The 25,947-nt window shown below is 45.5% G+C and overlaps 8 protein-coding genes across 8 annotated transcripts; 3 read left to right on the top strand and 5 right to left on the bottom strand.

Moving 5' to 3' along the window:
* Positions 1-992: 992 nt before the first annotated feature.
* JR316_0007859 (uncharacterized protein) lies at positions 993-2,021 on the top strand (the record flags this gene model as incomplete). The annotated part of the gene is made up of 6 exons (XM_047893581.1): positions 993-1,082; positions 1,140-1,381; positions 1,433-1,455; positions 1,523-1,539; positions 1,606-1,749; positions 1,812-2,021. 6 exons carry the CDS (start codon positions 993-995, stop codon positions 2,019-2,021), a joined length of 726 nt encoding a protein of 241 aa, XP_047746896.1.
* Positions 2,022-4,036: 2,015 nt separating this feature from the next.
* Positions 4,037-9,735, top strand: JR316_0007860 (putative NRPS-like protein biosynthetic cluster; the record flags this gene model as incomplete). Its single annotated transcript, XM_047893582.1, has 17 exons — positions 4,037-4,760; positions 4,814-4,955; positions 5,021-5,203; positions 5,261-5,533; positions 5,583-5,694; positions 5,754-5,869; positions 5,919-5,987; positions 6,044-6,936; positions 6,991-7,177; positions 7,228-7,275; positions 7,338-7,771; positions 7,822-8,159; positions 8,220-8,397; positions 8,463-8,588; positions 8,643-9,247; positions 9,314-9,408; positions 9,471-9,735. The coding sequence occupies 17 exons, from the start codon at positions 4,037-4,039 to the stop codon at positions 9,733-9,735; spliced, it is 4,788 nt and encodes a 1,595-aa protein (XP_047746897.1).
* A 515-nt stretch (positions 9,736-10,250) lies between these two features.
* On the bottom strand, positions 10,251-12,300 carry JR316_0007861 (Diacylglycerol O-acyltransferase 2B; the record flags this gene model as incomplete). The annotated part of the gene is made up of 13 exons (XM_047893583.1): positions 10,251-10,317; positions 10,379-10,469; positions 10,543-10,587; positions 10,674-10,788; positions 10,852-10,891; positions 10,960-10,992; positions 11,055-11,295; positions 11,354-11,382; positions 11,433-11,445; positions 11,506-11,557; positions 11,673-11,823; positions 11,958-12,062; positions 12,143-12,300. The coding sequence occupies 13 exons, from the start codon at positions 12,298-12,300 to the stop codon at positions 10,251-10,253; spliced, it is 1,140 nt and encodes a 379-aa protein (XP_047746898.1).
* Positions 12,301-12,694: 394 nt separating this feature from the next.
* On the bottom strand, positions 12,695-15,691 carry JR316_0007862 (Transitional endoplasmic reticulum ATPase; the record flags this gene model as incomplete). The annotated part of the gene is made up of 11 exons (XM_047893584.1): positions 12,695-12,829; positions 12,884-12,965; positions 13,017-13,612; positions 13,667-14,101; positions 14,152-14,400; positions 14,449-14,840; positions 14,895-15,023; positions 15,079-15,323; positions 15,382-15,448; positions 15,505-15,551; positions 15,615-15,691. 11 exons carry the CDS (start codon positions 15,689-15,691, stop codon positions 12,695-12,697), a joined length of 2,454 nt encoding a protein of 817 aa, XP_047746899.1.
* A 416-nt stretch (positions 15,692-16,107) lies between these two features.
* Positions 16,108-17,042, bottom strand: JR316_0007863 (Tubulin-folding cofactor B; the record flags this gene model as incomplete). Its single annotated transcript, XM_047893585.1, has 5 exons — positions 16,108-16,228; positions 16,288-16,525; positions 16,594-16,696; positions 16,750-16,899; positions 16,959-17,042. The coding sequence occupies 5 exons, from the start codon at positions 17,040-17,042 to the stop codon at positions 16,108-16,110; spliced, it is 696 nt and encodes a 231-aa protein (XP_047746900.1).
* A 434-nt stretch (positions 17,043-17,476) lies between these two features.
* On the bottom strand, positions 17,477-18,967 carry JR316_0007864 (Lipase; the record flags this gene model as incomplete). The annotated part of the gene is made up of 11 exons (XM_047893586.1): positions 17,477-17,508; positions 17,570-17,647; positions 17,704-17,804; positions 17,861-17,925; positions 17,983-18,071; positions 18,131-18,216; positions 18,276-18,389; positions 18,446-18,465; positions 18,525-18,545; positions 18,606-18,703; positions 18,775-18,967. 11 exons carry the CDS (start codon positions 18,965-18,967, stop codon positions 17,477-17,479), a joined length of 897 nt encoding a protein of 298 aa, XP_047746901.1.
* A 1,621-nt stretch (positions 18,968-20,588) lies between these two features.
* On the bottom strand, positions 20,589-23,038 carry JR316_0007865 (Glucan endo-1,6-beta-glucosidase B; the record flags this gene model as incomplete). The annotated part of the gene is made up of 18 exons (XM_047893587.1): positions 20,589-20,691; positions 20,743-20,798; positions 20,861-20,958; positions 21,011-21,067; positions 21,129-21,174; positions 21,219-21,225; positions 21,296-21,388; positions 21,444-21,720; positions 21,775-21,922; positions 21,976-22,000; positions 22,055-22,155; positions 22,209-22,283; positions 22,345-22,414; positions 22,471-22,524; positions 22,578-22,638; positions 22,689-22,720; positions 22,785-22,933; positions 22,985-23,038. 18 exons carry the CDS (start codon positions 23,036-23,038, stop codon positions 20,589-20,591), a joined length of 1,506 nt encoding a protein of 501 aa, XP_047746902.1.
* Positions 23,039-24,255: 1,217 nt separating this feature from the next.
* Positions 24,256-25,613, top strand: JR316_0007866 (Lipase; the record flags this gene model as incomplete). The annotated part of the gene is made up of 9 exons (XM_047893588.1): positions 24,256-24,460; positions 24,511-24,608; positions 24,663-24,703; positions 24,760-24,873; positions 24,927-25,012; positions 25,065-25,153; positions 25,223-25,287; positions 25,337-25,515; positions 25,570-25,613. 9 exons carry the CDS (start codon positions 24,256-24,258, stop codon positions 25,611-25,613), a joined length of 921 nt encoding a protein of 306 aa, XP_047746903.1.
* Between the last annotated feature and the right edge of the window lie 334 nt (positions 25,614-25,947).

Raw genomic sequence — 25,947 nt, forward strand, 5'->3', positions numbered from 1 at the left:
GATACTGGGTGATTGAAGTTGGGCTTTTTTCAGTTAACCAAGGGAGTGTGTGGCACTAGAATGTTGTGTTGACGTCAATTGGCGAAGCCTGTCGCGGTAAAAATAAGCGCGTCCTGGCGTTGACAGAAGTATATGTGTGATATAAGTTTAGGAGTATTGGATATTAAGGTATAAAGAAAAAGATCGCCTGGATCTGAAGAAGGGTAAAGCAAGAAAGGTTGGGCACAAATTCGACTGGGAGACATACTTATAGACGTCTGGCCCGTGTTCAGGCTGGTCTGTTTTCTCCTTTCCCCGTCAATCGATCACTGGTCAGCCAAATGTCAGCCTCAGAGGGTGGAGGTTGCCTTTTTGGGGCATTCACTTACCTGATTGACAATAATCCTGTCGGAGTGTCACTGTTAAGACCTAAGGCCTTAAGGGGTCATCATATTGAATCATATCTATTAGCACTGATAAACTTCATTTTAAAGACTTAAAAAATTATCAACTAAGATTACCTGTACTTCCCGGTGTTTCATCGACAAAGCACTCCATGCCAAAGTTGGCAGTGATTAATTGCTGATCAATAAAATTCGCACTGTGATTATATTAAAGAATATATTTACAGCGTATATATTTTATAAAATATCATTTAAAGCTGCCACCGTTATCGTTTCAAGGTTTTCCAATGGTCCAAAAGACTTCGCAACCTTATTTCTCTGTGTTCGACAATGCCAAGCCAATGGTTCGCATTTATCCGACCAACTTTACCACCATATCCGGTAAATGACATATGCCGGAATGCCGTGTGAAGATGGTTCGTTCATGTCTGCCAGGGACCGATCCACTCTTCTTTACACCACCACGACCCACTTCCACAAATCCCCCCTGTTTACGCTGCTTTTTTTTTCCGAGGCGCGTTCTTTGGACGTATTAAAGGTATATTGGACCCTGTGAGCATCAGATGGAATCTCTTCTCAGTCCACGAACGATCAAGGCGCTGCTTACTCATGCAGTCTGGAGAACCAGGCCCCGAGGTCGGATTCCATGCCTTTCGATTAGCCGTGTTCGCAATTCCTCCAGCTCGATCAGTGTCTGTCGTATCTGTCGTTATTGCCTGAGAAGATCAAAAGCCAAGCTGAAGTTCGTATTTTTAGGCACTTCAAGCAGCGTTCCGCGACCCGTCATCTCCATTTCACATACCGCCTGGTTCTACAGGTCCCGAGTCTCCCGACTCGCCACCAACTCAAGCCCGTTTGACCACTCTGGCATCTTCGGAATCTAAAAGTGATTATCCTGATCTGCTCACAGAAGGATACGAAAAACTCCGCCGCGGGGGCTTCGATCCAGAATCATTTTGGGAACAACGGATTGTTTGGGGTGACCATGATTCATTCCAGTCAGTCGATACTTTCTAGCAAATTCTTTCTGCTCTAATGTTTTGTAATAGGCATGTAAACAACGTACGATATGGTGAGCTTGTCAGGTATACCTGGGCTACGATTGATCTGTTAAGATTAATCCATTCTCCACAATATAGTCCGTTTCTTCGAGTCAGTGAGTGTCTTTGATTCTCAAGGAAAATTCTTTGTGCTTCCGGAGCTGACATGTGATCTCTGCAAGGCCCGTATACAGTGGCTAATGTCCCTTGGTAAAGAAATTGGAGGACCTGAAAAGGCCAAAGCAATGATCAATGGCCAAGGGATTTCATTAATACTCAAATCCATCGAAGTGAAATTTAGGCGGCCAGTGACCTATCCCGACAGTGTAAGTCAAGTTCGCTCCCCGCTCCGAACTTCCTATCTGTTTTCTTATCGTTCGTTTTGAAGCTTTTGATCGGGTACCGTCCCTTGTCATTGTCCAGTGGGGAGGATCCATCTACATTCCATGTGACTGCATCTGCATATTCTGTTGCTCAGGGAGCATACGTGGCTCACTCAAAGGAAGCACTCGTGTGGTATGATTATGACATTCTCAAGAAGTGTGATCCAGGGGAGAGGGCCATAAATGTTCTGAGAGGTCGAATGACTAAAAACTAGGTTCGTCCAAGTTTCCATGTACCTCTTATTGTTAACTCGGATTTCACAGATGGAACAGCGTGTTTTGGCGCGCTAGGATAAGAAATGTTCACCTTCTTTGTTTAAAAATACATTGGAACTGAACTGGAAGCGATATGTTATGAATAACGTGGAGCCCGACATGAGAAATACCTCTTGTTCGTATTCTTGGGTCTAATCTACCGTAAATTAGATGCAGTTTAGCGTTGGTGCAGGTGTTCGTTCGATTATTTATAATCGAAACCGCAAATAACACAATCCGAATCCCAATCGCTAACGGGTGAGCAAGGTCAGGAATCCGGCGCACGTTGGCGTTAGGTCTGGAAAACTTCGGCCATAACTTTCCTGTCGAGTGTCGCTATTACGGCTCGATGAACCGTTTGTTGTTTTCTACTTTGGACAAAATTCAACCGAAAGATAGAGCCTAATAATCTGATAAGCTTGCCGTCTGGTTAGAAGACCAGCGGTCTATGCCGCTTTTTGTTTATACATGAAGAACGCCGCCCAGAGCGTGCTAGAATTTTATTTCAGAGTAATATGAATGGCTGGGTGGAGTGCACACAGCGCTGTAACCGAATATTGAGAAACCATGCTCATTACGATAAGACAAAGATCAGCATGAAATTCTCTTGGCATTTAACGGGAAGCGCTGTGAAAAAAAGATATCTAGAGAATTTACCCATCAGGCAACGGCGCCGCACGGGTTCTCAGCAAGAGTTCTCGTAAGATCGGTCAGAGTTACATCAACGAGGGTAAAATTATCTGGTCAATGAGATGCGATGTGTGCCCTCCATTATTCTGCACTGAGTAAGAAGTCACGGTGAGATGACTTGGGAAAAGAAGTAAAAATTGTGAGGAGGCAGCTGCCAAAAGGTGTTGAAATTAACGGGCAAAATATGAGCGCGACCATTCCCTAGGATTCAGATCCGCCGACGAAAGGATTACATCCTATAACCTCAAAGAGGGAAACTGTATATGACGTTCGCTTTGATGCCAGGGGAGAATAGCGATTTGATTGAGGAAACTCGCAAATTTTCGTGCCCGACGCGACGAGCTACAGAAAAGGAAAGGCGCCTTGGTCAATAGGATCAATCGCTGACTAAGTTTGACCAAACAAAGACCGGCGAAAAACGGCGGCTTCAGCAAACGCATAATGACCGTGGAAAAAGATTACATTTCAGGTGCAGTTGATTGTTGTTTGGTCCAAAAGGTCTACATGTCGGGTTGTCGCAAATGATGATTTTACAACTTAAACTAGTACCAACTTGACCAGACATCCAGAGTTTCTACCTGTTGGTCTCGAATTGTGCGCGCATGAAAGATTTTCGAATAATAAAACTCACATCTTGGTACTGCAGCTTGTTCTGACCATCTCCTGGTTAAATAGGAGCATAGTGCATACACTGTGATTACCGCCTAAATAACCGTCGTCGGATGTGCTTATAGAACTCTAGCCAAAGGACCATCACGCTAGTGTGGACTCCCACATGCTGACACGTAAAGGCCTTCGAAACGGACATTTCTTTTGATCTTATTGACGAATTTTTACGACACGCAAGACCCCCGCCGTTCGGGCACAGATACTGTTTTGTGGACTTGAAAACGTGAAACCCCGACGTATCACAACCCATCTCATGGATCTGCTTCTTTCCCTTGCGGAAAATTTTGAGCCATCTGGCGTCAGCGCAGAGTTCCCTCCGCCTGCCCCTTTGCCCTGATGACATATACTTTAGGAAGGCAAGATGTTAATAACCAAATAATGCCTGCGAAAGTTTACATCGTCAATCCATGCGAGCCAGCTTCTCAAGATCGATCGCAGTTCCCATTCTTGAATCGTCCGACCAATTACCATACCTGTCCTTCGGTTCTAGTTCTTCTGCTCGCCAAACAATCTTTTGCGTCAAGTCATAATCGGGACTGTCGTTTCAACCACGACACTATACACTTATAAAAGGCAAGATCAACTTACAACGGATACATCGTCCTCCTGCCCGACGATGACCGTCCCGCTCGCCTTTCTAGACGTAGCAACCTTGCCAAAAGGTCTTTCTCTCGGAGAACATTTTAGCAACCTCATTTCCAAGTCCCCTGTTCATTCCTTACTTGACTGTCTCGCATCTGGGGAGACCCCTGCCATTTTTTCTCCCGACATTCACAGACCTCCTTTACTGCACTCGGACCTACGTAATTTTGTGGCTAATTTCGCGCTACCATCTGCTGCTCGTTATGGAGGTCGTCGTGCTCTCGGCAGAAATGATCGAATCATGGTGGTTTTGCCCTCGGGTCCAGAGAATGCATTGGCGCTATTGGCATTGAGTAATTATCATTCGTGCGCCCCAGTTAACGCGAGCTGCACCAGACAGGAATTGATGGACGATATGCGCCGACTTGGAGCCAAGGCAATTATCACCACACCTGACATCGCGAAGCACCTCGACACGAAGTTGATCCAGGATGAACTCGATTGTGAGGTTATTCTTCTCCACGCACGCTCGACAGGTCCCGCGGGGTTGTTCGACCTTTCTATTGCAGGTGGCCACCACTCTGCTATCACTCCTCCACATCCTTCCGAGGTCCATGGTCTCGACGACATATCACTCATTCTTCACACATCCGGTACCAGTGGCAAAAAAAAGGTTGTGCGGTATTCTCTCCGAACGTTGTTGGTTGGAACTTGGTGTGTGGTACATTCTTGGAACCTACTTCCAAATGACATCAATTGTATGTGATCGATCCCTTCTTTCGGTTGGTTTATGCGCTAAAGTTAACTTAAGTGAATATGATGCCGCTCTTCCATGTCGGGGGGATAGTGCGGAACTTGCTTGCCCCGGTGCTCTCTGGAGGAAGCGCGATCATGTGTGCGGGGTTTGACCCCAACGCGTTCTGGCAATATGCCTTGGAACTCAGAGCTACCTGGTGCGTGCAGTTCATATCCGTAGGCCTAACATCTACCTAATCTAGTATTTTCATGTCTCTTTAAGGTATTACGCTGCCCCGACCGTCCACCATGCAATTCTTGCATCGAAGCCAGATACAATGGTTCCATCAAAGGATCTGCGCATACGGCTCATATGTAATGCCGCAGGTGGCCTATTGCCGTCTCTTGCGTCAGAGTTGAAAGATACCTTTGATGCTACTGTATTGCCTTCATATGGGATGACAGAGTAAGCCGAGGGCCCCTCAATCCCCTGTTGGGAAAAATTTATTAACAGTTTATTCAGATGTATGCCCATCGCCACCCCTTTGACGAATTATAAATTGGATCGCCCAGGTTGTTCTGGCATTGCATGTGGTCCATACCTCTCTATTCGATTGCCCAATGATCTCGAACGTGAAGTTGGTCCGGGGAAAACAGGGGCTGTTTGTGTTCGCGGACTTCCGACATTCGATGGCTATGAGATTTCACCAGACATTCAAATACCCCTTGACACGTCGACCTTCTCTAGCGAAGGGTGGTTTGACTCAGGAGATGTGGGATACATGGATGAAGACGGGTATGTCTCGGCCTTAAGAAAGTATATTCCATTCTGATAAGCAGAGCAGGTATCTATACATCACGGGACGGTCCAAGGAAATTATCAACAAGGGAGGGGAGGTCGTCTCTCCGTTCGAGGTTGAAGAAGCCATTGTGACAGCAGCCAAAGATTATGTGAAGGTTTGTCTGGTGTTTTAGATTCATTCATGCCCCAAAATCTCATGGACCTTCCAACATAGACCGCCTTAGCGTTTTCTGTCGACCACGATGTCTTGCAGGAGACTATTGGAGTGGTTATTGTGCCCGATCAGAGTCAACCGCGCGTGGGTTTACGCCAGTTGCATGATATGCTCAAGTAATTATATCCCTTTCCTTCCACTGTGGAGAGCCGTGCTAACGGCAAGAAGAGGTCATCTACATCCTTCAAAGTGGCCTTTTGCCATAGTATTCATGGACGATGTGCCCAAAAATAGGTGCCTCGATGCTTTAACGATTTAAACTTGGATTACACTTACAATGTCTTTTTTAGTGCTGGGAAGCCTCTCCGCATAGGGTTATCGAAACGTTTGGGGATCGGTCAACTGACTGACGACCACTCTATTCTCAGTCGACATTTCGAAGCCGTTGCACCGCCGATTACGCAGTCAATCCATAGTCCAATCCCATGCTCCACAGTCTCAGTTGATCCTAGTGTTGTCGACAGTGCTTTCCGAAACATCCCTAAGGTTGTCGACTTCGCCGTGGAGCACCATTCCGACGGCTCACTAGATGCGTATATTTCTGTTGAGCCGACCTGGTCATTCTCGGCGAATGAGGTGAAACAGTTAGTCACTCCTCGTTTGCCCGGTTACTCGATTCCAAACCAAATTCACATCGTCAACGGTCCTCTTCTTCGAGATGGCTCTGGTTCTCATGACTTCAGGGCAATGGAAAGGCAAGCAGCGAAATCTGCAAATATCCAGATGACGAAGCGGCAGATGCTTGTGCGGGATATTGTAGCAGAGCTCCTCAACATCGACCCTACCCATATCCATACTGGCTCCGACTTTTTCCTTCTTGGTGGCAACTCACTTCTCCTCGGAAAACTATCACACAGTGTCAGGCGCCAGTCTGGAATTAATATTGGAATTACTGAGCTCTTTAGCGAAAGCACTATTCATGGCATTGCTGCATTGTTGGAAGAACGGGAGGCCGCAAACGCGGATACGGATACGGAAACAAAGGCACATGGTGACCAGGAGAAAGTCAAGGACCCTAACACTCGTAATTCGTCCACCACAGCCTTTGGAGATGATTACGATTTCGAACAAGATGCTGAATATGCTGAAACTAAAAGGTCACGAAGTCAGGACCATCCTCTATGCCTCATTGTTCAAGCCATTCCTTTTGTCTTTTTCTATCCACTGAAGACAGCCTGGACCTGTAAGTCTGCCGTTATTGACTTCTGGTTTATGCCGTGTTCTCAATTTTTTGTAGGGTCTATGCTAATTTTTATGTTGTCCTATTTGGCACCGTTGATTAACGGGACATATTGGGAACGAATGGTGGCATTGTTGACTTCAATCCTGGTTGCGAGAGTTACAGCACGTATCGTCTGTCCTCTTACTTCCATCCTTTTCAAGTGGATTGTCATCGGTCGGTACAAACCTGGAACCTATCAGACGTAAGGTCGCTGTTTCTTTGAATGCGTAGACAATGCTAAATGTTTTCTAGTTGGTCGACCTACTACCTCCGGTGGTGGATTGTCAACCAAAGCATCAGGTGAATAATTTATCCCATTCATAATAAGTGGTATACGTTATTTATATGCTTTGAATCTCTAGAATATCTGGAAGGGGAATTTTCGCTCTACATCCATCATTGACAACATTGTACTATCGTCTGCTAGGCGCGAAGATTGGAAAGGATGTTCATATTGACGAAGACACTAAATTATTCGAGTGCGATCTCCTTGATCTTCGAGACGGCTGCCGCCTTCAGACATCCACCATACGCGGCTTTGCTGTTGAGAGAAATGGTTACTTCACCCTTGCACCTGTCACGATCGGACGCAAAGCTTTTGTTAACCAGTACACACACATTGCGCCAGGCTCTCTTATTGATGATGGCTCGGTATACGGGCCTCACGCTTCTTCATACGACGACCCCTCTCCCAGATCTTATGCCGCTTATAACGGCACTCTGTTGGCCAAGCCATCGCTAATCTTGCAGATGCTTATCGCGTGGCCCATAATTCTGATCGTTGTATTCCTGTCATGTAAGCCATCCAATCTTTCGATCAACGTCATGCAACTTATTTTGGTATAGATGTACCCTGGATGGCTGCTATTTTTGTAATGGTCAACCAAACGCATATCACTCGTGCAGGCCTGAACGACTTGGAATCAGTCATTTATTGGTTTGCAACTCCTAAACGAGTGTTATTCCATGCCTTGTCCCGGATTGTTCGAGCCCTCCTGAGACCCATTATCAGGGTTGCACTTGGTATAATGGTTAAACGCTTGTTAGGCCTTAACTCCGAGACTACATCCTCCCGCGATTCTCAGTTGGTGCTTCTAAGGCGATATATAAACTCCATTTTATTGTCCCAATCGGAGCTCAAGGACGCATTTTCAATTGTTGGCACGCATTACGAAGTGGTTTCTGTAAGAATATTCAAATTCTTAAGTAATCATTTTCTGACCGCCACCTTTCGCTTTTCATAGATGGTATACAGAGCAATGGGTGCCAAAATCGGGAAACGCATTTATTGGCCTGGCTCAGGCATTGCATGCATGGACCCGGAATTGCTGGAAATTGGTGATGATGTTGTTTTTGGTTCACGATCTGCGCTCGTAACGACGGATCGTCTTGGATCTGGGAAAATTGTGATCGAAAGTGGAGGTATATATTCGTGCCCGCCTATTTTTAATTTTATGTCCACTTCTGATTGCATCCGCCTTTTCTAGCAATGGTAGCCGACCGAGTAGTTTTATTGCCCGGAACGAAACTAGGGCGTCGGGCAGTGATGGGCTCCGGTTCTCTAGGAAAGCGCAACGCGGAATACCTCCCTGGTTCAACGTGGATGGGCAATGGTTAGTTGTCAAGCTTTATTGAGATATATATCGCTAATGCTGAAGGTACAATAGACAAGGGCGAAGCTGTATGTCTCGTCAAAGGCTCCAAAGAAGCAGGCAGTGGGGACACTTCCACACCTTTTGGACGGGCATTCTACCAGAAAAAGGCAAATTACTTCGTTTTCCCATATACGATGATTCTTGCTATAAGTGTCATTATGACCGCCGTGTCAGCAGCGTACTGGTCCATCAGCGCCGTAGGGGCAGCGCAAGTGCTCAAGGATGCTCGAATTCATCGTTTCCACGTCTTCCGACCTCGCTGGTACTTGTTCGGGGTCATCTATGGAGTCATTTCTGTCTGTTTTATTGTCATTCTCACGGTTCAGGGGTTATTCTCTATCATATGGGTTATTGTAGCCAAGTGGCTCATCATCGGGAGACGTCGCCCTGGAAGGTACGATTGGGATCAAAGCAGCTACTGCCAACGATGGCAACTTCACTTGGTCGTTTCTCGCCTCATGTACAAAGGATATGGCTATGGTGGTGTCCTTGCGCCTCTAGCGGGTTCTGCCTACATTGTATGGTATTTCCGGGCATTAGGTGCCGTAATTGGCGACAATTGTGCAATTTGGGCTGGCGGACGCCCAGGTCTAATGACAGAGCCCGACCTCGTCGAGGTAAGCGATCCTTAATACATCTACATGTCGACGACGGACTATCTGTTAACACTGTCACTTTGTCAGCTTGGCGATGAGGTAAATTTGGATGACTGTTCTGTCGTGGCGCATATCAATTCTCGAGGAAATTTCGCACTGAATAGACTCAAGATCGGAAACCAGTGAGGCTTTTTCTTCGGATCTTTAAATTTTCCTTCTGGTCTTCTAACACCCTGTCATCAAGGTGTGCTATGCGGTCGGGCTCGCGGCTACTATCCGGGGCCTCGATGGAGGACAGCAGTATGCTCTGCGAGCACACTCTTCTTACGTCCGGGGACGTCGCCGACGCCGGTGTAGCGTACTACGGCTGGCCAGCGAAGAGGCTGGAGGACGCAGCGGATTCAAATGCAGGGGCTGTAAAACCTGCATTCCTGACATGCCCCATATGCCGGCGTTTTCCCAAAGACAGCGCAGTTAGTGGATGTGGGCATCTCTTCTGTCACAGGTGAGCCTTGTTCGACGTTCTGAAAACCCCGATTACGGCCACTGAGGATGGATTTAGTTGCATTTCTCGATCGCTATCAAGAAGAAAATACTGCCCTGTATGCTTCGAACCATCTACGCTCAACCAGCTGAAGAGAGTGCACCTATCTTTCGGGGCAGAGACACCTCAGCATTGAGCCAATTTCTGACACTCACATTTGCATTTCCCCTCTGATTTATCTGCATTGCTTTCGTTCACGGACAACCATCAATTTCACTTTTGTAACCGGGCGGGTCCACCAAGGATTTCACAGTAGAATCTAGATTACTATACCACTTATCTCTTGGATGCCCACAACTAACTATCCAGCAGATAATAAGCCTCGAAGGTTAGCTCGACCTTCCAGGTGATGTCTGCTCTACTCGCATTCAAGGATGAGCGGTATAGCAGGATAATAGAGTAACTAATTAACGTATTTAACGTATGTGTGTACGACCAGTATGTCAAATCTCAAGTCCAATGTGTTTCTAGACCAATCATTCAGTCAATGATATTGAGTTCTCGTAGACGCGCTTTTGCGAATGTATCTTTGTAGGTATTCCAAATGCTACAAAAACAGGGGCTTTGATGAGTTGGCGATAAAAGGGCTTTACATCGTAAATGCGCACCGTAGTAATTCTTCGATATACTTTTCTTGCACGCGCACGATTTCTTCCTGACTTGGTTTATCACATTGTTGAATACGAATGGGTTTTCCAACTACAAGGGCAAAGAGGTGCGTCAGCAAATGTGTTGGACATAATAAGAGTAAATATTGGCGGTTCCGACTTACTAACTGCGACGATTTGCCGCCTGTACGGCATTAGACCAAGGTTGTCTATAGTTCCGTGAAAAGAAGTCAGAACAACAATTTTAAGAAGTTTCTCCAAATTTTCAAACTTCTGAAATACGACAACAACGTACAATTCAAGAGGCCTCTTCCATGGAAGAGAGGAAGAGTGAATCCAAACATTGACTGGAACTTCCGTTGTAACGCGTATACTGTGGTTCCCTTCTCATTGGGCATTTGTTGGTATATCTGGAGGCGATTTAGGTTAATGAAAAAAAATAGTGCGAACAAAAAATAAAACAAATAACGAACATCATTCTCTCCAAAAGAGAACACGGGAACAAGGTCAGCTCTAAGAAAGACAAAAAAGGAACGATGAATAAACACGTCCTGGATAAAGCCATTACAGCATTGACTAACCCATGCTGAATGGCAAGCTTGATGAAGCCTAGCCTATAACCGAACAAAAACATGAGTAACTCTACACCTGACGAAAAAAAAGGTAAAGTATGCACCGTCTTCTCAAAGTAAGGTCCGCAGTGCCAGGATGAGCACTCAGACTTTCAGCAGCGCCGCCGACTACAATCGTAATAGCGGAGCCTGCTCCTGCTTTCAGAATGTTTGAGCATGATTGCCTGCTCACGCTGCAAACCCCTAGAGCAAGAAGGATGTCTCGATAGAACGGCATTTGGAAATTCGTGGTTAAAGTCAACAAATGCGGCTTGATGCCTGGGAAGGCCGCTGAAAACCCAGTGGCTGCATCAATAGAATGAGTGTGTGTGCTTCGTTAAGAAGAAAAATAAGATTCAAATACCTTCTGTGGCGAAAGTTGCCAGGGCACCCCTGTCATAAATTAAACAAACAGAAATTTGAACGCATTGAGTCACACGTACATTCCAATAATACCTGAAGCATTACGATGAATTTAGCTCGGAATAATCAAAGAATTAGTATATAGATGCGAACCGTGAGGATGGTAGCCAAACACATACGGCCTATCTGCAGGCAACTCGGCTTCCTACGGTGCCGGTGAAAGGTTAACTTCCATTTTAACACTACATCTTGGCAAATAGGTACCTTCAAGAATCTGTTTACAGGTGAGCGACCGAGAAGAAGAGATTTAGGGTCGCGACGTACGAGGCTGGGTAATAGTCCGCAAAGTATCTCCAGAATCGTGACGATCTCCACCAATGCCAGCTACGTCCACCTCTTTCCGGAGCCTGATCAATGAAACGCGCCCATACAAAATACACGGTCAAGACGGGCCACAGAGGAGGGATAGACCTGGAGAGATGAACAAAATAAAATCAGTTATCGCCTGTCAATCAACGTGCATATGAAAAAGATTTCGCGGGATATCCGCCATGAAAGACGTCATACAGAAGCCGCAAAAAGAATGGAGGAAGAACGGCACACACCAAAGCAATAACCACGCGCATGTGGTAATCACAATCATGCACGACCATACAGCGACGGCAAGCATCTGAAGCCTCCTCTTCCTGGGTATCTTCGCCGGCACAAATCTATACATTCACATCGCAAACAAAAAGGAACAAAACCTTGTTTAGTCGACCTCCAGATGCACGCATACATAAAAACGTACTCGATGTTCGCCTGGAGAGCAGCAACGGGATTAGGGACGCTCAGAGGTGTCGCGGCTAGCTTCGACAACCTTTCCTTTAGTGTTCCGGCAGACAATGTTCGCTGACTTGTCGATAGACCGCCCCCGGGCCTCAACGTGCTTGATTCCGTTTTGGACATGTTCAGTTGTATTTTCTTGGTGGCAGACGGTGGTGGTAATCCTAATAAACGTCAAATGCGCTTCCCGAATACTTAGGACGAGTAAATGAACGAGTTTGTTTATGAAAAGAGAGTGCAAGACTGAGATGGTGGTGGTATAAACAAGAGGTAAATCTTGCCAAGGCTTGATATCATTCATAACCACGTGAAACTGAGAAAGGAAGTGACCTCAATGATGTATGCGCATTGCGCGTTGCGCGTATGCACCTCAAGTTTTACGTTATAATAGCTCATGTCAGAGTCGGACAGACAGTTCCTGACAAAACGGAATCTAAATGAAATTTATGACACAAGTACTACGTATGAACAATGAAAAAGAAAGCAACAGCCCCTCCAGATAAACGATTCAACTTCTTTAGGCATACAGATCGTCGTCGGCGGTATCGTCAGCGAAACCAGCATTGCCACCAGCAGTCTCAGCACCAGCAACCTGGCCCTCGCTTTCTGGGAACTTGAAGTTGTTTCCAAAGCCACGCGATTGTTGCAAGTTCTTAGGCAACAGATCAGGACACGATATGTAGTGAAAAACGCATTTACAACATACCTGGGCAAACATCTCGTAACGTCTGATATCCTGGTCTGACACGGAACGACGAGCAAACTTCATGGCCTCCTCGAAGTGTTCTCTGCGAAATGTATGTTAGGCAATTTTTACATAATTAAGATGTAGGGCAAACCTTGTGATTTGGGGAACAGGGTCCTCAGCCTCTTCCGCATCCTCCTCCATGTTGTCCTCAGCAGCGTCTTCACGTTCCTTTCTCTCACGGGCGGCCCTGATATCAGCGTCAATAGACGCACGGATAGCAAGTTTGGCAGCTCTCTGGCAAATTTCGGTCAAATCAGCACCAGAGAAGCCATGCGTGCTCTTGGCCAGGAAGGCAAGATCAACATCAGGAGAAACAGGTGACTTCTTGAGGGCAGCCTTAAGAATGGATAACCGTGAAGGTTCATCGGGAAGGGGAATGTAAATGAGCTGATCGAGGCGACCAGGACGGAGAAGAGCAGAATCAATCTGGTCGGGCCTGTTGGTGGCACCAATAATGAAAACGTTCTTCTTGGCGTTCATGCCATCCATTTCAGTCAGAATCTGGTTAAGCACACGATCGCCAGCACCTCCTCCATCCCCACCAGCACCAGAGCCACCGCGGGCCTTGGCAATGGAATCCAACTCATCGAAGAACATCACGCAAGGTGCAGCGGCACGGGCCTTGTCGAAGACATCACGAACGTTGGCTTCTGACTCACCGAACCACATCGTGAGTAGTTCAGGACCCTAAATATTAAATAGTGTTAAAAATTATCTAACAGTGAGATAAATTATTGTTACCTTGATGGAAATAAAGTTGGCGTTACATTCGTTGGCGATGGCCTTCGCAAGCATGGTTTTACCAGTACCGGGGGGTCCGTAGAACAAAACACCCTTTGATGGAGACATACCATACTTGAGGAATTTTTCGGGATGCTCGACAGGGTATTGAACAGTCTCCTGCAACTCTTGTTTGACCTTCTCGAGACCACCGACGTCGTCCCATGTAACAGTCGGCACCTCGACAACGGTCTCACGAAGTGCAGATGGATTCGAGGTTCCAAGGGCAAACCGGAAGTTGTCCATTGTGACGCCCAGAGAGTCGAGAACCTCAGCATCAATGGTATCTTCGTCGAGGTCGATCAAGTCCATTTTCTCGCGAATTTGTTGCATTGCTGCTTCTGAGCAAAGAGAAGCAACATCGGAACCGACGTATCCATGAGTATCAGCGGCAATCTTCGAAAAGGGTTAGATTGGCATTTGACAAATGAAAATGAATTAATTACTTGTTCAAGATCAACATCATCAGCAAGCTTCATATTCTTGGTGTGGATACGTAGAATTTCGAGACGACCAGTAGGATCAGGAATGCCAATATCAACTTCACGGTCAAAGCGACCGAAACGTCTTAGGGCAGGGTCGATAGAGTTAGGCCTGTTGGTGGCGGCCATCACAACAACATTTGAACGGGCCTTCAGACCGTCCATGAGGGTGAGGAGCTGTGATACAACGCGACGTTCGACTTCACCATTTGTCTAGGAGGTAGTCAGAATCGATTGTATGCAGAACCATGGATACCACACCTTTTCACGTTTAGGGGCAATGGAATCGATTTCATCAATGAAGATGATGGCCGGAGAGTTCTTCTCAGCCTCTTCGAACGCCTTTCTCAGATTACTCTCACTTTCTCCGGCCATTTTACTCATGATCTCAGGACCGTTGATCAGGAAGAAGAAAGCACCAGTCTCGTTCGCCACAGCACGCGCCATCAATGTTTTTCCGGTACCAGGGGGGCCGAACATCAGAATACCACGAGGGGGTTTGATACCAATGGATTTGAACAACTGTGGGTGACGGAGGGGAAGTTCAACAAGTTCGCGAATTTGGGCCATCTGTTTTCTGCATCCACCGATGTCATCGTAGCCAACGTCATTGAGGTTAGATTCTTCGTCTTCGCGCTTGACAGGGTCGCCCTCTGTGAATTGTAAATGAGATGGGCTTTAAAAAATATGGATCAACTAAGATTTACCGGTGTGGATAACAGTGTCTTGAGCAACGATACAGAACTCCGATGGATCGGTCTCGATGACCTTAAATTCTACTGTTCGCATTCCTCCACGAACTAGGAAAGTATCGCCCTTGCGAACAGGTCGGTAGGCTAGATCAGAAATATTAGATTGGACGAAATGCAACATCAACCAAGAATTGCTCACCTTCAAGGAAATAAGGTTTTAGGTAAACATCAAAGATGTTACCACTGAGGCCTTCGATTGAGTCATCGAAGGGAAGAACGTGAATACGCTTGCCATATTTAATGTCTAGGCATTGGTGAACGTTAACCAGATCGCCCAACTTGACTCGCAAATTATTGCGGGCCACTTTGTTCATCTGAATGCGGCCTTCTTCAACGTCGTCAGAACTCAAACAAATGAGGACGGTATCGCGTCTCTTCTTCCCGCTATAAGTTGACGCTGTTTGTAAGCCAGAGTACTTCGGTATCAGAACAACTAACTGACCGAACAATGATGGTATCGCCACGGAATAGAGATAGAAGCTCCATCGTGGCGGGGTTGAGAGTGGCGACTGCATAAAGAAACGATTAGGGTAAGAGCAGAGAATGCTACTTAAAGATACTTTACCTGAGTTGTCGTCTGCTGTTGCCTCATCGACAATAAGACGATTTGGACTGTATAGAGACGCCCAAAAAATCAGATACTCAACTTCCGACCCGTATTGAAGCAAGACTTACGATTTCTTTGGCCGCAGAATCGCGGTTGAGATGTCATCGGGGCCTGGCTGAGGAGCCGCACCGCTGGGGTCTGCCATGTTGTATGTGTATAGGGGATTGAAAGATTAGAGGAGAGGATGAGCTTGTGGCTCTTGAATATAAAGGAAGAAGGAAAGGACGCGCGTCCCCCGTGTGGGGAGATCAATGACCAACACAGCCAAACTCATTTACACACGTGGTTTGTCACGTATGTCTACCGTCTACGTCCTTCGACAACTTTCTACCGTCCGACTCTTCATTTTGGCCCTTGTTCTGACTAAACTCCCAATTTATTTTCCTCGTTTAGAGTTGCTGCTTGGTCGCTATGAAGCTCGACTTACAGCTCCATGGCTTACTCACGGCTCAAACGATGATATTCCGTCCGTTTTTTGTGCTAACTTGCATTTAATACGCGCCTTCAAAACCTACAAAGTATGATGATTTAATTGCTCGGAGACCGGGGTATACATTTCCGTTACATTTCCTCGTCTTCAAACTCAAGTTCCTCCACTGGATAATCACCAACTTTTACCTTCTCGGGCTTCACAAATACTCCATAATTCGGCCGACATGAGAAATATCTTTCCCCTTGCACCCTGCACGGAACGAGGTCAAACGTCATATCGAAAATAGGAACAGTAGAATAAATGCTCACGATCCATCGTTCTTTCCAAAGGGTTCATCGTACTCGACCCCCACCCATGTTCCTTGACTGAATTTGGTTGGCCCGCAGAACCGCACAGTTCCTCGTTTGCTGAGACCTGCCTCTGCCGACTCAACCTCGCAGCGAGAACCGATGGGGACGTTAACACTTGGTCGTTCGGGCTCGGGCGTGGAATTCTGAGGTGCAAAACGACCAATCTTGTTACGTTGTTTATACGCCAGAACAGTGTCTACGTGAAGGAAAGATATCATCAATATATTATAATAAAACGATGAAGAAAAATTGTATGAATAATACCTTGTCTTTGAGCATATTCTGCGTCCGAAAGTTCAAACTTGTCGACTTGGGTCACATCGGTCAATTGTCCCGTTAGACTGGAGGCGGGATTGGTATCCACAACCTAATGTAAATTGTCGAAACCTCAGAGAAGGACTGTCTAAAGAGCAAACTCACTTTGATGACCTGCCAGTCTGCCAGCCCATAGAAACCCAACGGTTTTGAGTCGTCATTTAGCTCCGCGAGAACCCTTGGGTCAGATTCTGACGCAAGTATCGAGATAGCTTGGTTTGCTACTGGGACTCCAGTGATCAGCTCGAGCTTGCCCTATGAACATCTTGGTGTAATGAACAAAGTCTGAGAAGTCGTAGATGTTAGCGACTCACCTTCAACTGCTCAACACTGATATGAGGATCAATACGTCTCTCCGAGTGAGTATCAGCAGAGATCACAAAGACATTGACGACCATGTCTAAGGGTATGAAAGTACTGATCAGTGGTAAAGCTTAAAGGATGATAATGTTATGGTTCAAAAGTTGTGTTCCGCAAACATGAACTTAATCTTATCTTATCTCAGGTGCAGATGTTGATCCTTCTATACTTACCCCTGATCAGCAGACCCCTGAGTGCTAGCCCGATCCAAAGATCTGAGCGCTTGAGGAGAAAAATTGATAGTTGATTAAACTAAAGCTGAGGCCAATGAACTTTCCACAATTTGCGATACGTGATGGTTTATTTAACACAATACATAACAATAGTACAACAGTAGGGTCATAAATACATCAATGGTCATCCTGATCATAAATATCGTTCAACCAGCATCTCAAAGCCCGCCGAACTTTAATCTATGCAGATCGATATTTTATCCCACTAATTTATCATACACCTCTCGTAGATGATCGCTTTAGCATCCAATCATAACACCATCGAAAGGGCCTAGAGTCATCGTATAAATCATCTGCGTCTCGATAGTCTACACCAGGACAGAAACACTCACCGCTGTGATCATCGACATCACCAGCAAGGATATTGGGCACAGCATCAATAGTGCAGCCGGCATCGGTGCTGTCTTGTCCTGCAAGTAGCGCGTCAAAATATGTTCGTATAGTATTACTCAGAACTTAGACGTACCAGGGCAGGAGAGCCAGGTGCCAGAGCTGGTAATGTGGATCTCTCCCTCGGTGTGGGCGAAACCTACGAAGCGTCCAGGGACAATGGGAACAATGTCCTTCCTACAATTGTTGTTCAGCCTTGGTTTGGTACATGGTATACAATATTTGATACGTACTTGTTGTTGATTCGGACCATATCAGCTTTGGCATTGACGTAATCGGCAAAGGCTGCGTTTCCGACCTGTAGGTATAATGTTAATGATCGTGTTTAAGATATAATGAAACCCAAAAAACATACCCGGGGCGCAGCGTAGGAGACAGTCTTAACGTTGGCAGAGGGAATGTTGACAGCTATGTGCGCGCTGCCGATGATAGCCAAAGCCCCACCTTTTAAATCCAAAAGATATAAGCAATAAAGACGACCAAAATATTAAGATATACTTCACCTAAGGAATGGCCAACGACCGTGACTTTGTTGGTAGCATAGGTAGCCATTCCCTGCCTAACGGCAGCCAGAACAGCGGATGCTGATCTGATAGAAATGTATAAGGTAATGCATCAAGGAGGGTTACTTCAAGGGAAACTGCATACCTTTTATGAGCCTCTCCAAATCCGTTGTGTGTCTTGACGGAGGAGCTGACACCAGGGAAGTAAGAACTCTCCAGACCGTCAAGGAAAAAGTCGGCATTAGTGACGATAGGAATGCTGAAACGAAGAATAACGTAAGTATTCCAGTAATCATGCACATTATGAGTTCATACATCTTAGATCCATCAGTTCCCTAGAGGAAAAGAACAATTATTAGTATATATCGGCAAGGACCAGCAATATATTATATACCTGGTATGCAACAATAATGGTCTAGATATGATTGTACATGTCAGAGGATTAAATTGAACATAAACGGCATGCAGAACTAACCTTCAATGTTGCATCGTACCCAACGTACCAGTACTGAATTGCTGCTCCGTTTCCTCCAGATGCAATAGGCTTGAAGGTGGGGTTCTTAGCGCAATTGGCTAAGATGAACGTAAACAAACAGGTATTAGGTGGAGATCTAAGAAAAACAAAGGATCAAAAAATAGCTTACTGCCACAATTCCATGCCAAAGTCGAAGCAGGCTTGCAATACGCCGCACTGGCGTAATACGTATATGGCTTGTAGGACGCGATAGTGGCAGCGGAAAGGACCGATGTTGCACGAGCCTCCAATTCAACGGGCAATGCAGCGGCGTTGGCCAACCCAAAAAGAAGAGCAAGTGTGATTCCGGCGGTGTAGACCATTATTGCTGATCGATTTGGGGAACTGGGAAGGCGATGAAAGGGGGTGAATCCTTAACTTTCTTAGCTCCTGGACTTCGCGTTTTAAACAACGACTGGTACTGTCAATTTACCCGCCACTACGGCCAACTTGATCATCGGGGTAGAAGCCATCAGCCAAGCATTTGAGGACGGAGAGAACGCGTTGCTGACTGGACCATGTAATTTATTGGATAACCACTTGGGGTAGGCGTACCACCTGTGTCAATATAGACAAGGACCGACAGAGATACCATATTCTGCCAATGCAGCATGGTATCGTCCCAGAATTTGGTTGTTCCTGGAGTTCATCACCTACTGTTCCCGTTTTTCGACTCGTGAGTACGATAAAGTTCCGAATAGGGGGAAGAGGAAAGGCCTACGGAGTTCCAACCGATGATCATACAAAAGAACGCTCCCAGGTGACATGACCTGGTACTGTGATTTCTGAAGTGGAGAATTCTGAATAATCGCGTTCTATAGTAAACTGTTGTCAGAAGTCAAGACTCAAATGTGTTTAAACGTTCGGTCTTATCGTCGGAGCGACGGATTCTGTCGGAAGATGCTACTTGCGCCTCAATGTGCCAGAATTTCGAGTAAATTGGCTGTAGACTGGGGATAATAGCGAGCAATGAGCGTTGTGCAAACATAACAAATGATCAAATGCTCAAATCACATAGAAGCCAGCGCTTCTTGTGGGGGATGCCCACGTGCCTTGCAATTTTGCATGTCGCGATGACGATTCAGGCTGGATAAGGAAGTGATCCACATGTTTGACCTTGTGAGAATGCCTAAAATGTGAACAGGTGCGAACGTATAAAAACACCATTGGCCTGATGGATATTGATGACCATTGGCGAGCTTAATACTTTGGGGAATCTTTGATTCAATTAACTCCCACCTAAACCAATCACATGTGCGACAAGCCTCCAATGACAGAGATCGTGGTTTCCCCAACGAAATGGCGCACTCGCGGGCAAAGCTTTCAGATTCTGTGATAGCATGGTCGTGGAATCGAGTACTCGAGCGTGGGTGAATTGAAGTGGAGGAAAATGAACTCCAGAATAGACCCACAGCAGGTTTATATCCATTCATATACAAAAGAGTATCCAACTTGAAGGTAAACTGTTGCCCAAGGCGGCTGTCAAAAGAGCAATCTATGAAGGCCTACCATTCCAGGTCTCATGAACATACCCGCATGTAAACTATCAAGAGCTTCAGTTAAGCAACGTGTAAAGCAGGCTGCCTAAGGACTGACGATGGATAAGGACATCTTGAGTCGCAGGCGATTGTTAAACTGACATGAATAGGGATTAAAATGTCGGCAGGACGCATGTTTGCACACAACTAAGCTGAGGAGTCGTGTGATTCGTTCTGGCAGATGGAGCTCACGGACCGGCAGAAAGAGTAACGTGGGTTGCTCGCGTAGCAGAAACTTGGGAATCTGTGTGCGCATATCATTTGGAAGTAGGATAGAAATTACGCAATAGTTCAAAAGAGTGGAAGTATCCGACAAAAATGATCAGAAAAAGGCATGCGGTAGTTGGTAAGATTGCAGGATTGTATCCAAGGACCTGAGACCGAGGTATGTTTATCCACCTAAGTGCTATACAGATGTCACATTTAAGTATGGATCGCAAACGTGTGGATCATTGAACTTGGATGGATCTTGGGTAAGATAACCAAGTCGAAGGCCTTCCATGTAGGACCTAGACGATATCGGTAAGATAAAGTCGCCAAGAGGGAGATATAAAAGTTACCATTGGCGAGCAGTATCGCCAGCTAAATCCGACTTCTCGATCTTAAAGTTCCAGAACTATAGAAATTTATATGAGCAGTCGATGTTTTAAGGTATTCTCCTAAAAACAGAATACTCACAATCCAGCCTGCACCCTTGCCGTAGGAAAATTTCTGAGCATCAGCCCATTTTCTCAAGAATGTATCTGAAGCGCTAAACTGAGTCGACAAGGCCCATTCTGAATAAAAAATTGTCAGCAGACAAACGATCATATAATTTTGATATTTAACCTCCAAACCAAAGGGGAGTATTCCCGAGTGCAGCATCGGCTTGGATGCGTTCAAGATCTGAAGAAAGGCGAAGATGGCTTGCACATGATAAAAGCATAGGACGAGGACGAAACCTTACTGCACACACTAGTGAGATATGCATCTTCATTTGCGTCAGCGACCCCCTAGATGTCCTGGTTCGTGAACAAGTTTGCAATGCATCTGATACGTGAAGACTTACTCCAAAGTTAGTAAAGACATCAAGTTAGTGGCAAATTGACATACGATCTGATAATTTAATCTTACGAATAGTATAGATGATTGTCATATCCTTGAGGACCTATTGCTGCGTCAGCGGGGTTAGCTGGAGTATTATGTTGCCAGTTAATATCCATAAAACTATTGGTAATGTCTTGAGAAAGGTCTGATGTTATGATAGAGAATATGGACGAACGAGGTGACCAGGGACCTCCTCTTTGACAATAGGGAGCTCAGGGTGGCAAGGGTAATATCTAATCTGAGTTGTGTTGAAACTTGTACCAGGATGGGAGCAGCATCACGTAGAACTTGTTGAACTTCGCTGTTGAAGATTGATGATAATTTGGCAACACTTGACAAAGATGATGCGACATTAACAGCGGAGCTGAAGCCTGAAAAGGGCGGAATTCCCTGTACAGGAATACCCAGAGCCAATTCGACAGCCCGAACGACTTGAACGAAGTTTGTTTGAACTAGAAGTTATATGAATACTGATTATTTGTGTGATACGTAGAACTGTGACTCACAGCCACCTAGTCCGGGAGTTTGGTTGGCATCCATGATGGGTTCATTCATGGCCTCAATGCCAGCCACTGTACCGAAGTCTGGGTCGATGTGGGAAAGGACCGTCATTACCGCTGTCCAAATTAGCGCACGATGATAGTTATATGGCGTCTAAAAACATAAAAAGGTTACACTCTATACACAAACAATAGGAAAACTCATACGTAGAACTCCACATCATTGGTACACCTGCGTTATTTTATTTATAAGAACACACGTTCCTGCGACGAAAGTAGGATATACCTTCCGGCAAACATCTGTCCTGGGGATGCAACTCCTGGTAGAGCATGATGGTCAAGAATGGCAGCAATCCCTGACGCTTTCAGTTGCTTCAGCCCACGTTTCTAATACAACAAATATGTCACTGATCAAAGAAAAAGCATATAAAGTAGCATACCAGTTGAAGTATACCTCCTTTGGGATAAAATTCAGATGTCCTGTTAACGAGAGGCTCTACAATCCAATATCCAAGCTAACGGGATGTTTGATAAGGAAGTCCTTATATGCGGGTAAACCAGCGTCATTTGGCTTACAGGAATCCTGACAGTGTTGATCCCCGCGTCCACAAGTTGATCGACGTCAGGCTGATTGAACCAGCTCTCCCTGAAATTTCTGTTAGGATCTAGAGAGCTTCGGCAACAAGATATTCAAACGCTCACCAATGTCCATCGAAAATGGTATCTACGGTATCAGGGTATGCTTCGGCAAAGGCGCTGAAAATTCAATTGTGCACTTGTATGAAATATTGAAAAGTTCGAAGGCGTACAATTCCGAGGCGATGCATTGAGAACAGTCGTCACACTGCTGTCCACCCATGGCGATCCATTCTAGAAGATGTTTCAACTATTAGTCCTCAAAGTAGTCATGTTTATTGTACCCGCCGGAAGCATCCATGGTTCAAGAACAAGCCTATTCATTAAAAGCGATTTCTGATGTCAGTCTCCAGAATACAAATAAAGGCGTGGAGGCTTACCATGAACCTAAGTTAACGCCATAGATTTTGTCCGGAAGTCCAGGCAAAGCAGCGAGAACGCCCAACGCTAGAAAAGATAAGGAATAAAAGATAGTGGTATGCATTGCGACGAGCTTGGATTCTCCAAGTTCTTCGACAGCACAGGTCAGCTGTATATAAGTGAAGGTAAGAGAGTGATCAGAAAAGGATTTCTTAATCACGAAGTAATGCTCTGCTGGCAATGCCGTAGATCCCGATAAAGCTGACCATACCATTTGGAGATGGTGGCTTGCACCCACACTTCCTCAGTGCTTGCTGGACGCGACCATGCCATGCCATTTCACTCACAAGAGTCTGCTGATCATTTCAGAGAAGTCGGTTCTTTAAGTGACGTTCCGGCGCATATAGGGAGAGATGTCTGGATGGCCCCAAAGGTGCTTCGATAAACAATGCCGGGCCTTGTTCGTACCACCCTGGAACTTAAGGAAGTATCACGAGGAGGAGCTGAAGAGTTTAGAGCGGAATTAAACGCAGAATAGCAATAATTATCATCATTAGATATTGGAGACATTGGGTTGTGAAATGCATTGTCATCTGCGTCTTAAACTGTAAATCTGAATTTCAGCAAGCTGTTCAAAGTTGTTGTAAATGAAAAGAACAATACCTAATTATCAAATTCATTCAAATCATCATGATCAAGGGAGTTAGACTGCCCGGTTATGAGCACGAGCACAGTCATTGGATACTTCAAAGTGACGCCTAGTGACGCTGGCATTCTTAAAAACACGGACCTTGCCGGGACAGTGGACACGAGACAAGACACGACAATACCTCACATGCGTCCATACTTTCACCACGACCACAAATCATCTCATCTACGATTATTTGAGGAACCCTACGAGTTCCAGAAAACTGCTTGATGTAGTGGATGAGCCGCCCATACAAATAACTTGAATACTAGGTGCATCATAATCAAGTGAAGGTCCTGTCTGAACCTACAACTGTCAGTTTAATCTGTTTTCTGCAAGTTTTCTGTGACTTGCTGTCTACCTACAACAAAACTGGTGACTTCCAAACAGTTTCTTGATTTGTCGCAACTCTTTGATCTTCGCATGCATATTGTCGGCATCGACCAATGCTATGCTAATGGTGCGTCATTGAGATTGTTGTTAGTACAGGCAATTTGTATTTATAGAACAGAGAGGGCTGTTCATGAAAAGTCTCTTCACTACAACTCTCATCATCAAAATTTGACGATGATCCCGCACATGGCAGTTGATGGTTGAATAGCTGTCTCGTCCTGCAACACATATAGACATGGACATGGTTTCGCTGGTTTGATCGGTGTTCCTGCCTGCCTTCCTGTACTTTCCCTTCGTTTTCCCTTTCCTTTCCTTTTTCTTCGCCTTTGCTTGTAGGCTAGCCCTACTTTTATAAGTTATTTTACGTCCAGGAGACTTCGAATCTTGCATTCCCTCCATCCGAAATTACGATGTCTCGTTTCACGCAGTTTTTCAACTTGGGCCTCACGGGGGCAGCAATTCTCGGCCTTGGAAATGCTATGCCATTGCGTCGCAGCAGTACCACCTCCTTTAGCACTCTTTCTGCTTCTCAAATCTCCAGTTTCAAGCCTTTCAGTTTCTACGCTGCCATGGCCTACTGTCAGCCATCACAGATTCTAGATTTGTCTTGTGGCCGTAAGTCTTTTATGACCCTTCTTGGAATCTCGCCCTCAGCCTGGAAATAGAAAATTGCGATGCAAACCCGACATTCCAGCCTATTGCATCAGGAGGGGATGGTGTAGATGTACAGTTTTGGTATGTTGGTGTCGACCCGACTCTCGAGGTAAATCATTATGCTTTTCCCTCTTTCCGTGCAACATCAATCAACTTTTTGTAGACAGTCATCGTGGGACACCAGGGCACTGATCCATCAAAAATGTAGGTTTTTACTAGCAATATATCAGAATTTAGGATTTGCTAACCAAAAGTCTTAGTGTACCGTTGCTGACGGACGCCGACTTCTTCCTGAAAAACTTGAACTCCACGTTGTTCCCAGGAATTGATCCCTCTATACAAGTCCATAACGGCTTCGCAGACGAACATGCCAAGTAAGTTCAGGATGGTTTTTCTCCCTCATGGGCATGGTTAAAGCCATTTATAGAACAGCGGATTCTGTCCTTGCTGCGGTACAAACCGCCATTCAACAAAGTGGAATCAACAAAGTCACTATGGTTGGACATTCACTAGGTACGAAAAAATGTATCTTTCATTATTTGGCGCCTATCTAATTTTACGGCAGGTGCTGCGCTTGCCCTCCTTGAGAGTGTCTACTTGCCCTTGTTCATCCCCGATGCCACTTTCAAGACTATCGGGTACGGAATGCCTAGAGTGAGCAGAAAGATATATGCAAACTGTAACATTGCTAATATGACGCATATTATATTTTTCTTTTGACAGGTGGGCAATCAAGCATTTGCTACCTACATCGACAACAACGTCGATCTCGACCACGTAAACAACAAGTAAGCGACTAGCCACATACATGATAAATAGCTAAACTGTTTTCTACAGACAGGATTTGGTTCCCACGATTCCTGGTCGGTTCCTTGGTTTCCATCATCCCCAGGGAGAAAAGCACATTCAAAACGACCTCTCATGGGTGGCTTGCCCAGGAGAGGACAACACTGACAGCAGATGTAGCACTGGCGACGTCTCAAACGTATTCGAGGGTAAAATCGGAGATCATGACGGTAAACTCAGTTTAACAAATTTTATAGAGCATGTCTTCACAAAATTATCTATAGGGCCATACGATGTAGTCACAATGGGCTCTGCTACTTGTAATTAAAGTGGACAAAATGTGCTTTGTAAATGCGGATAAGTTGATTTTGATGCATCATTCCCTTTTTGTTGCCTCCAGCTAGTCTGAACAAGCTCTGGTCACTAATTGATGTTGAATTTAATGAGAGCGATGAAGTTCATTGCTTCGGCTTGCGTGATAATATGTCATCCCGAAGGATGATCAATCTAGTCAACCGCAACATAGTCGAGGAGTTTCCAAGTCAGCAAAAACAAGTGACCAATATTTCTTCTTCGACTCCCATATACAACCTATGACATTAATAAACGAAAAGATGCAGCGGGCGCTGCCTATTGATATCATGGACACAATCATCGACGCA

Source organism: Psilocybe cubensis, chromosome 7, assembly GCF_017499595.1.
Source record: "Psilocybe cubensis strain MGC-MH-2018 chromosome 7, whole genome shotgun sequence".
NCBI classification, from domain to species: domain Eukaryota; kingdom Fungi; phylum Basidiomycota; class Agaricomycetes; order Agaricales; family Agrocybaceae; genus Psilocybe; species Psilocybe cubensis.